Genomic DNA, 12,447 nt, shown 5'->3' with positions numbered 1-12,447 from the left:
TATATATATATATACACACACACACATACATATGATTTAGAACTTCTGTGCCTTGACCAAGTTTTGCCTACTTCAAAGTTGCAGTGATTTTTCTCTGATATTTTCTTCCTGAGGTTTTACAGTTTTCATTTAAGATCTATGGCCCATTCTCATTTAATTTTTCCATTTGTATTTATGAGTTAAGTTTTGTGGCTTCCTATCCTTACACTATCTTTGTGTGGTTCTTCTCTGAGAGCAATGTGGATTTCTTAAAATGAGTTGGGCAGTGTCTTTTATTTTCTGAAAAAGTTTCTTCCTTTAACTATTTTTAAGTTCCTATTCTATTGTATTCTGATTTGCCCTGTGTTTCTGACAAGGAATGAGTGGTAATTCTTATTTCTGTCTTCCTCTATGTAATAGGAGTTTCTCACTCTGGCTGCTTTTAAGATATTTCTACTTATGTCTCCTTTTTGCAACCTGATTATGATGTATGTTTGGTATGCTTTCCTCTGTCCCTACACTACTGGTGGTATACTTCTTTGGTTTAAGGATTTATAGCTTTCATCAAATTTGGAAAGGTTTCAACCATTCTTATGCTAGCCCATCACAAGGAACATTATATTATTTAACAGGTCACTAAGTTTAGGTTAATTTTTACCCCAGTGTTTTGTCTTGCTTAACATTAATGTGGATAGTTTCCATGGTTATGTTTTCAAGCTCACTGGTCTTCATTTCAATAGAGATTAATCTTCCCTTCAGTCTACCCAGATAATGTTTCTTAGCTCTTCAAATTTGAATGAGGTCTTCTATTTATTTTTCTTTAATATATTCACGTTTTCTTTAAATTGTTGAGAACTGTTCTATAGCAGCTTTCAAGTTCTTCTTGCTGATTCCATTAACCTCGTAATTTCTGCTTGATTTTTAAGAAATTTTTCTTTAAGTCAGGGATCACATTTTCCCAGTTACTCCAATATGTCTAGTAAATTTTGACTGGATGCTTATGCATAAGGTTTTTCCTTTTGAGACTTCTTTTAAGCATTAATACGGTTAATTTGGAGAAGCATTTGTTGTTATTAGTTGTCATCTTGTCCACTTTGACTCTAACTGACCCACGTGTGCAAAAGAAAACTACCCTAGAGGGTTGTCAAGTCTGTGACATTTTGAAAACAGACCACCAAGCCTTACTTCTGAGGTGCCTCTGGGTGGGTGCGAACCACCAACTCTCCTGTTGGTAGTCTGGTGATTTGCCACCCAGGGACAGCACGGATGATTTAGTCTAATTCAGTTAATTTGGCACTGGGCTAATGTTGTTCAACAAGGCCTCTTCATTTATGTGTGTAAGAACATTAGCTTCTCTCATCCCTGTGTAAAATTTGGTAATTTTTTACCTTTCAACCTATTACTTGGTCTTTGTCTGGTTTAGTGGGCCTTCAAATTCTAAATGCTTGTCTTATTACTAATGATCCAAAAGCAAGCAGAGGACTTCAGCTTATGGGGACCCCAAGATAGAGTAGAACTGTGTCCCGCAGGGCCTCAGTGGCAGACGATGCAGATCATCAGGCTTCTCTTCTGAGACACCTCAGAGGAGGGTGAATCTGAACCCTCTGTTTAGCAGCCAAAAGTGCTAACTCTTTGTAACACATAGGTATGTACACACAGATTTACGCAGTTCTTTGTCTGTGGAGCTTCCTTCTATTTGATATTTGATTCTGCACATTATAGCTGCTTCAGTTCTCCAAACTCTGATCTAATCTCAAGTCAGGAAGATCGTCAGTGCTCTGCTTGGAATACTACTGCAACATGATCTGAAAGGTATGTCCGGGCCTAAAGCAGAGTCAATTGTAGGCTTTATCTCAGCTTCTCCTCTCCTGAAGATCATAGTTCTGTGGTTGTCTGTGGTTGAATGTCTGAAAATAGTCATATATTTAATTTTTTAGGCTTCAAATTGTCCACTGTGGCAAAACAAGTACTGTCTCCTTTATTCCTTTATGGCTGAAATCACAAGTCTATTCACAATGACTTGACAGTTTTTACAAGCATACTTAGGGGTTAATAGTGCAACTCATTATATATGAAGGATTTTATGCAAACCAATAATAATATGTATAAAAAATATTTTCAATAGCAGTTATATGAACAATTGTTCCTTATGTAAGCATGAGTATTATCCTATCACTTAGAGCACTGTATTTCAGGATAATCTTGATAAATCTATTTTTTTCCATGATGAAAAAAAATAGTCCAACTCCTTATGGACTTTGCTATCGGAGCTCTCTAGAAAGAAATAATGTTCTTGCCATTAAAAGAATAACATTATCAAGTAAGTTAACCGTATCAACTTCATCAAGAAACATGAAGTTGCCCAAATATAATTAATTACATCTACCTTTAAATAGTCATGTACCTCATATACGAATCCTGATTTTTTTTTTAAAGGTGAAATCTAAGTATAGGACTTGTCAACAGTAGACAGAAACATTGAGCTGGTTTTGCTGTCTGGCAGAGACACTGAACAGTGTTGACATAGAGAATCAGGAATTTTTCATGATGACAACCAGAGTCTAGAATGACTCCTGACCACCTGGACAGGTCTAGTCTGCTGAGGACAGGACGAAAGGATGTGTCATCACAAAAGGATGCCGGCTCTCTGGGCAGTGTCTTATCATCATCAATAGCCTCTTGTGTTTAAGGTTTGACAAGGTTCTAAGGGCTTGGTACACAGTATAGTATCTAAATTGTCATTCCTGTAAAGTGACATTTACAGTTTCTTGTTGGCAGGGGAAACCAGGCCTGTTCAGCATGAGCTAACCCACAATGTGTGCTTCTCAGGTATGTACATTCCAGGATTATTATTCTGGGAGGTCACAAGATAAATGAGATGCTGGCAAGCATGGTTCCAGAGGCACTATCTTATAAAAAGACATCTTACAATAACTGTGTGGAATCATGTAAATTCAAATATGAGGGTCCTGCATACCACTGAGCATCTTTCCTGTGTGGATATTTTGCTTCCTTTCTCTCTTGTCAAGAAATGGTAAACTCTCAGTAGTCTTAAAAATATGACACTAGATTTAGAAAAACGCAACTTTCTGTTTATCATGATGCAAAATAAGGAGAAAAAAATGTGGGAATTGGGGAAACAGGGTCTGTCTGTTTTCTCATCAGGAATGCACAAGAGCCTGTCCTGTCTTTTCTAGATGTTCATCTCTTCCGTTAGTCCAACGGGAAGGACAGGCATTCAGTGAGGTCTGTGAATATGGGATTACCTTAGTCAAATCCAAGTACTGTGGTATTTTGAGAAAAAGATGTAGCTCATAATTTAGAAAGAGTGGGCTTTAAAAAACCCTATCAGGAAAGGTAATGAAGTGGATACAGATGTTGTTAGGTGCTGTTGAGTACGACTCACAGCAATCCAATGAACAAAAGATCTGAAACCTGTTCTATCCTGCACCATCCTCACACTTCCTGATACACAACAGCCCATTGCAGCAGTCACTGTGTCAATCCATCGGGTTGAGGGTCTTCGTCTCCTTCACTGAGCCTCGACCCTTCTCAGTATCATGTCTCTCCCAAAGGATTTACCCCTCCTATCAACATGCCTAAATTACAAATGAGGCAAAACCTCATCATTCTTGCGTCCAAAGAGCACTCTGGCTGTACCCTCTCCAAGACAAATCTGTTCATTCTCTTGGTCACCCATGGGATGTTCAGTGCTCTTCTCCAACACCACAGCTCAAAGGCATCAGTTCTTTCCCTGTCATCCTTATTCATTGTCCAGATTGCAGATGCATAGCAAGTGATCGGAAAGACTATGGCCTGAGTAAAATGCACCTAAGTCCTCAAACTGACATTATTACTCCTCAATAATTTGGAGAGGTCTCTAACTGTGTATTTTCTCAGTGTAATGCATCTCCTTATTTCTTGACTGCTAGTACCAAAGGTGTTAATTGTGTATTTGAGCAAGATGACGCTGCTAACAGTCTCAATCTCCTCTCCATCCATCATGATGTTGCCTATCAGTCCACTGGTAAGACTCTTCATTCTTTTGACACTGAGATGCAATCCATACTGAAGACTGCATTCCTTGATCTTTGGCAACAAATGCTTTAAGTTCTCCTCACTTTCAACAAGGAAAACTGTGTCATCTGCATAACATAGGTTATTGATGAGTCTCCCTCCAATACTGATGCCACACTCCTCTTCACAGAGTCCAGCCTCTCGAATAATTTGGTCAGCATATAGACTGAACAGGTATGGAGACACTCATCATTTTTTTTGAAGAGGTGATTTTCAGTTTCAAAGCTTGGACCTGTCCTTTTTTCCATTGGTACCAATTTATTGTAGAACCTACTGTTACTTTGGGATGGGAACATTAACATAAATGTCCTATACTACTCTTACATTAATTGTAACTATTCAGAGAGTGCATCTATATTGGTCACACAACATGAGGTTTATTTGTTGGAAGTCAGAGCTTTAAGACTCTGGCTATTGGATATTTCTTTAATTGGAATTTCAAATTGAATATTTCTCTTCTGCTTACGTAGTAGGAAATGGCTCATTTGCTTCTGCTCTTGATTTGTGACAGCTGCCTCAGATCTCAAAACTTCCAGGTGGCATGTCAATGAGCTGAGCATTTACAATATCTAACACTAGTCATGCATTCCCAAAGCTGGTTCACCCTGAAATCACCAGCACTTGGCTTCCAGTCTAGACCAGTACAATTATATTTTGGCAGTGGTGGTGGGGTATTGAAATGCTAGGTCATCAGCTGCTTCTAATGAAAATCCAAGATTATGAATCGTACTTCTAGATTGAACAATAGTGATAAGCAGTTGTCCCTGAGACAACTTCAACTCATGGAGACTCTGTGTAACCCCCAGTGGATTGCTGTCCAGTCCTGTTTCACCCTCATGAACACCGGACGTCTGAGTCCATCACAGCAGCTCTTGGCAAAGGTCTCCCTCAAGCTCACTGGCCCTGAACTTCCCTAAACATGACTTCCTCTTAAAGTATTTGATCACAAATGAGTCGGGCAACATTCTGTTGTGATCCACAGTTTTAATTAGTTAATATCTGGAAGTACATTGTCAGGTCTTTCTTCTTAGTTTGGAAGCTCTGTTGAAACCTGCCCACTGCAGTTGACCCTGCTGGGATTTATAATACCAGTGGCACAGCTGCCAGTATTACAGCACCACACAAACTCTAACAGCACAACAAATGGACAAATGTGCAGTTTAGCTTGCAAATTCATGTGAAATTGAAGAGCAAGGAACTGCATGAGCCACATCAGAATGGTTTTCCTGATCTGCTGAAGTCCCTTTTGCCTCCGTGGCATGCTTTTTTTGCCCTGTTTAATTCTGCCACCTCACGAAGTCTGCAGCAAATTTCTATTCCTGAGCATAATCCATCACTTCTGAAAATGAAATGCTCAAATAGGATATGCTCCATAGTCTAGGGTTTTCCCATGATTTAATTATCTAATTATGGGAGTTGACTGCCAAGCACTAAAGATTTCATTCAGTTCCACTATTTTATAACACAGTTCAAAGAACATTTGAATTTCTAATTCAATTTTTGTTCTTTTGAGACTATTCCAGAGAGTTTCGTATCTCTTTGATAATAGCTCCATTATTGGACGTACAATCACTTTGGGGTTGTATTTCATCTTGGGTGCATAATAACACATACACCAGAGGAGATATTGGTGCTGAGATAGCTTAATTATGTGAATTGGGTTTTGTCTTAAATAGACTCCCCTGACTGAAGAGACAAAAGCTTGAGGGGGAGGACTGTGGAATGGGACACAAAGAATACAAATACAGAGGTAGAAACAATAGCTGCCAAATTAGGGAACAACATATTTTCTCTTTCTCTACATGTCTGTTCTTACACAGATGTGAACTTCTAAAAAGCACATTTCACTCAGTGTTCTCTATACCCAGAAAGTAAAAATGTGAACAGCTCTGGAGAAATAAAGAACGGGTGTGGTTAGGAAAGTATTCTTAGACCTTGACCAGAGCACCACTTTGTTTGAGAAAGCATTTTGGCAACATGCCACACTAGTTTAAGGGTTATGGAGAGTGGAAGAGGAGGGAGGCTCTTCCAGTCAGACAGGGAAGTCAGGCAAACAGTGTCGGTCACCACCAGGACAACGTCACACCATGGACGTTTAGCCTCCTGAAGTCTTTGAGGTAACCTGGGGAAGTGAGGCTCTTATGATAAAGAGTCAATTCCTGACTCCAATCCAGCACAGGCTCACTACTTAACGTACTATTGCATGTTATGGATTGAGGTATGTTTTTGAGAAATATATGTAGAAGCCCTGGTCCCTCATTCCTGTGACTGGAATGTGTCTGTAGTCTTTGAAGAGGTTCTCAGTTAAGATGAAGTCATACTGGAGTAGGGTGGGCCCTAATGTGACAGTAACAGTGTTCTTGTAAAAACAGGAACAGAGACACACAAGGAACACAGGCATGCAAAGATGGAGACAGAGAGAAAAGTGAAGCAGTTACAAGTTACCACACATCAAGGACTGTGGGAACATTAGAAGCTCCAAGAGGCCAGGAATGATCTTCCCCTACAGCCTTAAGAGAGAACATGGCCCTACTAACACTGTGAAGTCACACTTCTGACGTCCAGAGATGTGACTAAATTACATGCCTGTTGTTGTGCTTTATTACCTGCAACCCTGAAATCGAATTCAAATGGTCTTTTTATATTCCCTGGGAGGGTTTGGTGAAGATGTAAAATTTCCACCTGGTGGTGAAGATGTACAATTTCCATGTGGCCAGCAGGTGGCACTACAAGGAAGGAGCAGCGAGAGGTGGGCGGACCCTCCACGAGGAAGCTCTCAGGCTGGCAGACCTTTTCGCCTGTACCACCAAGTAGATTGTTTTTTAAATTTACTTCCCAATATTTAAAATTAAAGCTACTTACTATAAAAAAAAAAGTAGTTCCATATTCTCTTGAAATACTGAGTGAAATATCTAGAAACGCAGAATTCTAGCTGTCAGATAGGAGCTGGCTGGAGCCCAGTGGTGACTGTCCTACCTCCCTTGTTAAGTTGCTGTTGGACCTTGGAACATGTTCATCCCTGCCCACATGCTCCTCCCAGCCTTTATTTCTTTGTAAGGTGTCTTTAAAATTGCAAAGCAAGGAGAAGTTAATGCAAAAAGATGGGGAACTTCACAGACAACATGATTCAGAAAAGTATTTAAATGAATTTGCATTCGAAGTCAAAAGTAATGTGTTACCTTTGAAACTGAGCTGCCTTGGGAAATCTGAGTACTGGTCATCATCATTCCTTTACATCCATCCCCTGATCTCTGATGGGGCTTCAGATCCTTTCTTAAATCTGCTACCCTTCTGTATGCTACCAGTGAATGAGAGGGCAAAGGGAAATAGTTTTCTTACATTTAACTGTTGTTGCTGTGGGAAGCCCCATTGGTATTGTTAGATTCCACTGATGCAACTATCCTCATAGTGACCCTATAACCAACATGTCTGAGCCTTGCCCAATCTGGCACCATCCTTGTCATCTCCGATATTCTCCAGCACATTGCTTCAGTCACTGTGCCATTCCATCTTGTTGAAGGTCTTTCTCTTTCTCACCCTCTGCTTATGCAAGCATGATGTCTTTTTCTAAGGACTGGTCCCTCCTGACACCATGCTTAAAGTATGTGAGGCCAATTTTCACCATCCTTGCTTCTAAGGAGCATCCTGGTTGCACTTCCTCTAAAGCAGGTTTGTTTGTTCTTTTGGCAGTTCGTGGGATATTCAGTACTCTTTCTCAGCACCAAAATTCAAAGGCATTGGTTCTACTTTTATCATCCTTATTCATTACCCAACTTTCAGATCCATAGGAAGCAATTAAATAGACCATGGCTTGGATCAGGCACTCCTTAGACTTTAAACTGACATCTTTGCTCTTCTGCCCTTTGGAGAGATCCTAGACAGCATATTTTCCCAAAGCAAGATGTCTTTGGATTTCTTGATTGCTACTACCATGGATCCAAGGCAAATGAAGTCACTGACAACTTACCTAACAGAAAGAAATGCCTAGGCCTGTACTATTGCATAAATGTTTAGTTGTTCATAAGATAATTGTGATCCACAGGGTTTTTTCACAGTTTGAATCCTAGATGTAGACCACCAGTCCTTCCTTTCTAGCCTGTCAAAGTCTAGAAGCTGATGGATTTGAACTGCCTGCCTTTGAGTTGGCAACGCAACTCCCTAGTCATGAGGCTAAGCCTGGTGGAAAAATTAGTGATTCATGCCAAAGGGTGTTGACTGAAGAGAGAAGCTGCATGTTTGAAGCCCTTTCCTGACTGAAGTTCAGTTACCTTTCATTGACTGCCTAGGAGTGCATGCCTGAGTACTGAGTGAATCTGTCTTTCAGCAGAGTTTCAATTACAGAGGACTTAAAGTCAGGGAGATGGTGGGTTTAGTCTAAGCCTCCACTACATCCTCAATGCCCAACTGCTCTCAAGGGGAGGGAGGCATGATGTTGGCAGAGGAAGCCAATGCGAGCTCACTGATAGCTATGGTCCAAGCTCCTTCTCAACCAGTACCAGGAGACAGACTATTGAACGTCATCAAGTTGATGGGATTTATTGACCAAGATTGGCGACATGAAGGGCCATTTTCCTGCCTCTTTGATTCCACCACAGCTCATTACGGAATACATTATCCAAAACACAATGCAGCAAAGAATTCATGCTGGCTTTTTCCTTAGGAATTCTTCTTCTGTTTATGTCAAAATAAATTCCTAGTCTGTGAAAAAAAGCATGGCTGACAGTGGCACTCTGGGAAGGAAAAACAGAGTCTGAACTCCGTTTGGAGGAAGTCTTAACCAGCTGCTAGAATATTTCACAGAGTTGTTATGTTCAGCTCTCCTCAAAAAAACTCCAGATATTTTACTATTAATTTAACGTTAATTATTACCCAGGTTTTTTTCATGTGTAAAGAAAGACAAGTGCAGCTCACAGGAGTGAATACTAGTTGTAGCGTCAGTGGAAAGCTCTAGGTGAGGATGAGGAGGAGGTAGAGAGCCCAGAGAGAAAGTGCAGTGGAGCTGGGGATGTTGGGGGAGAGGAACGAGAAAGGGAAGGAGAGAGAGAGCTGACTGGGGAACTGAGGGAGAGGCAACCCCCTGTGAGGAACACCCCCTGACCTGGAGCTGTCGCATCTGCTGGAGCTGCACCCTGAGCTCGGCCACGCTTCGCCTCATGTCGAGCAGGCTCATGTGGACAGCGGCGGAGCCCCCGGGCAGGGACTGGCCAGGCGGCACTGTGGACTCCAGGGCAGTGAGTGTCTTCCCGCCTGAAACTTGGGGGGTTCCTATGAGGAAAAGATAGCAAAGTACCAGAGAATGTCAGGAAGTCAAAATCTTAATCTCATCACAATAGAGATTACTAGTCATTTTAATGTATACTCACTGCCTTCATTATGAAAAATTTTATAAACCTCTGACTTTATAAACAACCCATATGGCAAAGCCGACTCTATGAATAATTCAAGCTATAGTGATTCACAATAACAAATGGTCCTGCTCTGCAACTCTCATCATTATTAGTATTTCTGTATTATTGTGTTAAAGACGTTCTAGGTGTCTTTGTGGTAAGGAGTTGGACTGACAACCCAAAGCCATGCATGTTTCGAATCTACCGGTTGCTCCATGGGAGAAAGATGGGCAATCTCCTCCTGTGTGATTTACAGCTTCTGAAAAATTACCTGAAGGTCAGTGTGAGTTGGTTCTGACTCCACAGTATATGACAACAACAGTGTATCTGGGTGTATCTATGTACTATTTAAAGCACAGAAAAGTACATTACATATTATACACTAAGACAAACCATTGATTGCTACTGACTATGAACCCTTCCTAACTGTTCCAACTTGGTGTAAAAATTTAATTTAAAAATAGACTCAGGAACAGGACTTGTTTATAATCTGGGGGCTCCCTCTGTCCTGCTGTGAGCCACAGAACATGGGTCTGAGGTGGTCAGACTGGTTTGGACTCTCACAAGCTGTGTGGTTTTGGAGGAGAAGCCTAAAATCCCTGAGTTTCTGTCTCCTGCCATATAAAGTATAGATAGTAACATCTTCCGTCCAGGGTTGTGTGTATTTGATGACATGATGCACAGCACAGAACACATGGCAAGCATTAGAAATGAGAGGTTCCTTCCCTTCTCTCAGCCCCACATTCCTCAAGTAACCAGGGAGTCTGGGTTCCCTTTTCCACTCATCTGCTGCCACATGAATTCCTTCTTTGCGATCCCTCTTACTTGTCTACACAACAAGGACTCTACTTCTTTTATTTTAAACTCTGGAAGAAAGAGCATATTTTGAGCACGATAAAGGCTGCTACGGCAGCTCGAGCCTGTGGACAGTACCATGGACTATACCTTACACTGAGAAAGACCAGGCTCAGCAGAGGTGGGCGTGCTGGTGGCAACATAAATTGGCTGTCTCTGAAGAGAACCTGACAGCAAGTGTGAGTTAATAAACTGTTCATCCCTTTTAACATCTTCCTTTGGGGAATATATTCCAAGGAAATTCTACCCTCTCGAATACTTCAGAAGAGTCGTTTACAAAAACTTTGCAAAACAAAGAAAAGAAAATAACCCATACATCTTTGTGGGGTCGGAGTTTCTATCACACAGAAGAATGAGATAACAGGACAGGTATACAGACTATGTCGGTGCGTGTCATATGTGTGTGGACATGGACTCAGTTTGCTCATCTGGAAACTGGACTAATACTAATTATACTTACTCTACAAGGCCAGTTATCAGGAGTTGATGAATGAAAAACACTCAGAACAATGCCTGACATACAGGATTGTTGTTGTTGCTGTGGGCTACCAAGTGGGTATCAACTCTTAGATGACCCTCCACTGGGTTTTCAGAGGCAGCCAACTGCACAGGAGGAGACTGCTCATCTTCCACCTGGGGAACAGTTGGTGGATTTGAACCACACACCTTTGCACTGGCAGCGCAACTCCTTTACCACCAGAGTTCCCTAAGAAACACTCATTCAATGATTCCTGTTATTAGAACTTCCTAAAAAGTGTGGAAAGGAGTAAAAGCAGAACACAAAAACACAGATTGATTAAAAAATGCTACCAAGTACTAATAGTTTCTGAAATGGAATTCTGTGGGAGGGAAGGATTCAGTGTGTCGTAGGCTCCTGGAGTAACAACCCCCTCCATTTAGTTCATAATAAATAAGAAATATATGAATGAAGAAATACCATCAAAACAAATTGGCAACTGCCCTAAAGATAATTTTAGTGACCTCTACAAAATAAAAGTAAACCAGGCTTCAGGGAAAACCACCTGACGGATTTCTAGGCAGAACAGCACATCACACCAGTTTCTGGAATCCTGAAGGGTCAGGATCATTCTACAGCTCAGCTGATGGGATACAGCCAGCACAGGGCAGAGCCAGGACCAGCAGAGGGATAAACTTACAGCAAAAATTCTGTCCTCTTTACCAGGCTCCACAAGACTAGTATATGTGGCTTCCCAAAATGAAGGGTTATGCCCAACTTGCCATATGCTTACTGTGTAATTTTGTAGCTGAACATGTCCTTGCTAACAATTTCTATTTTCTAGCCTGACAGGAAGGGAGACTTACTTCTTGAGAGAGGCCTGCTTTGAGCCTGTAGGATAAAACAGTACTCAAATATACTCCGAGATGTAACTAGTCCTTTTTCTGGAAGAGGTGGCAATTAACAAGTGGACCCTGGTCTAATATACCTTGTACTCCTGCCTGGACGTCTGGTACGTCCCTGCCCACCTCTTATCACTTCTCACCCATTCCCATATGAGGTCCTTCTTCAGAGCAAAGGCTTCTAATGGTTTCACATCACACTTAGGAGAACATCTAAATTCCTGGCAATGGCATTTAACATGCTGTTCTTAACTTTTTTCTTTGCTTAATCGAGTCTGTCTCACCCGTCAGGTCTCAGTTTGGACTTTCTGGTTAACATTCAATATGCACATCTTAACACACGCCACACAAACATTCTGTTTAACATTCAGTCTTAACACTCAACACATAAAATGACTTGCTACCTATTATTTTTGTAGTAGTTGTGTGTCCCTTACTATATGTGTTGAATTTCTGGTCCTTGTACCCATGGGTCTGATCCTATTTGAAAACAGGGTTTTCTTTTAGTTATATTAAAAAGGTCTTATCGGTGTAGGTTAGATACTAAGATATTATGCTGGGAAAGAGGGAAGGCCAGAGAAAGAGAAGGTGACTTTTAACAAGATGAATTAACACAGTAACTCTAATAATGGGCTTGAGTATATCAGAGATGTTGAGAATGGCACAGGAAAGGGCAAAGTTCAGATCTGCTGTTCATAGACTCACAACATAGAGTTGTAGTTGACTAAATGGCACCTAAAACAACTAAAAAAAGCTAACTACTTCTGAGTTTTAAAAAAGAGCAGAAACA

At 41.0% G+C, this 12,447-nt stretch overlaps 1 protein-coding gene across 1 annotated transcript in view; it reads right to left on the bottom strand.

Moving 5' to 3' along the window:
* Positions 1 to 12,447, bottom strand: part of KIAA1217 (KIAA1217 ortholog) — a 456,740-nt gene that overhangs the window by 44,582 nt on the left and 399,711 nt on the right. The window contains exon 8 of the mRNA XM_006887104.1: positions 9,155 to 9,321. Coding sequence (XP_006887166.1) covers positions 9,155 to 9,321 — 167 coding nt within the window. The remainder of the gene's footprint in view (positions 1 to 9,154; positions 9,322 to 12,447) is intronic.

The sequence above is a fragment of the Elephantulus edwardii genome, unplaced genomic scaffold (assembly GCF_000299155.1).
Source record: "Elephantulus edwardii isolate Elephantulus edwardi_28Jun2011 unplaced genomic scaffold, EleEdw1.0 scaffold00054, whole genome shotgun sequence".
NCBI classification, from domain to species: Eukaryota; Metazoa; Chordata; class Mammalia; order Macroscelidea; family Macroscelididae; genus Elephantulus; species Elephantulus edwardii.
Note: the sequence above shows the minus strand (reverse complement) of the source record. Positions and strands in the feature narration are given on the sequence as shown.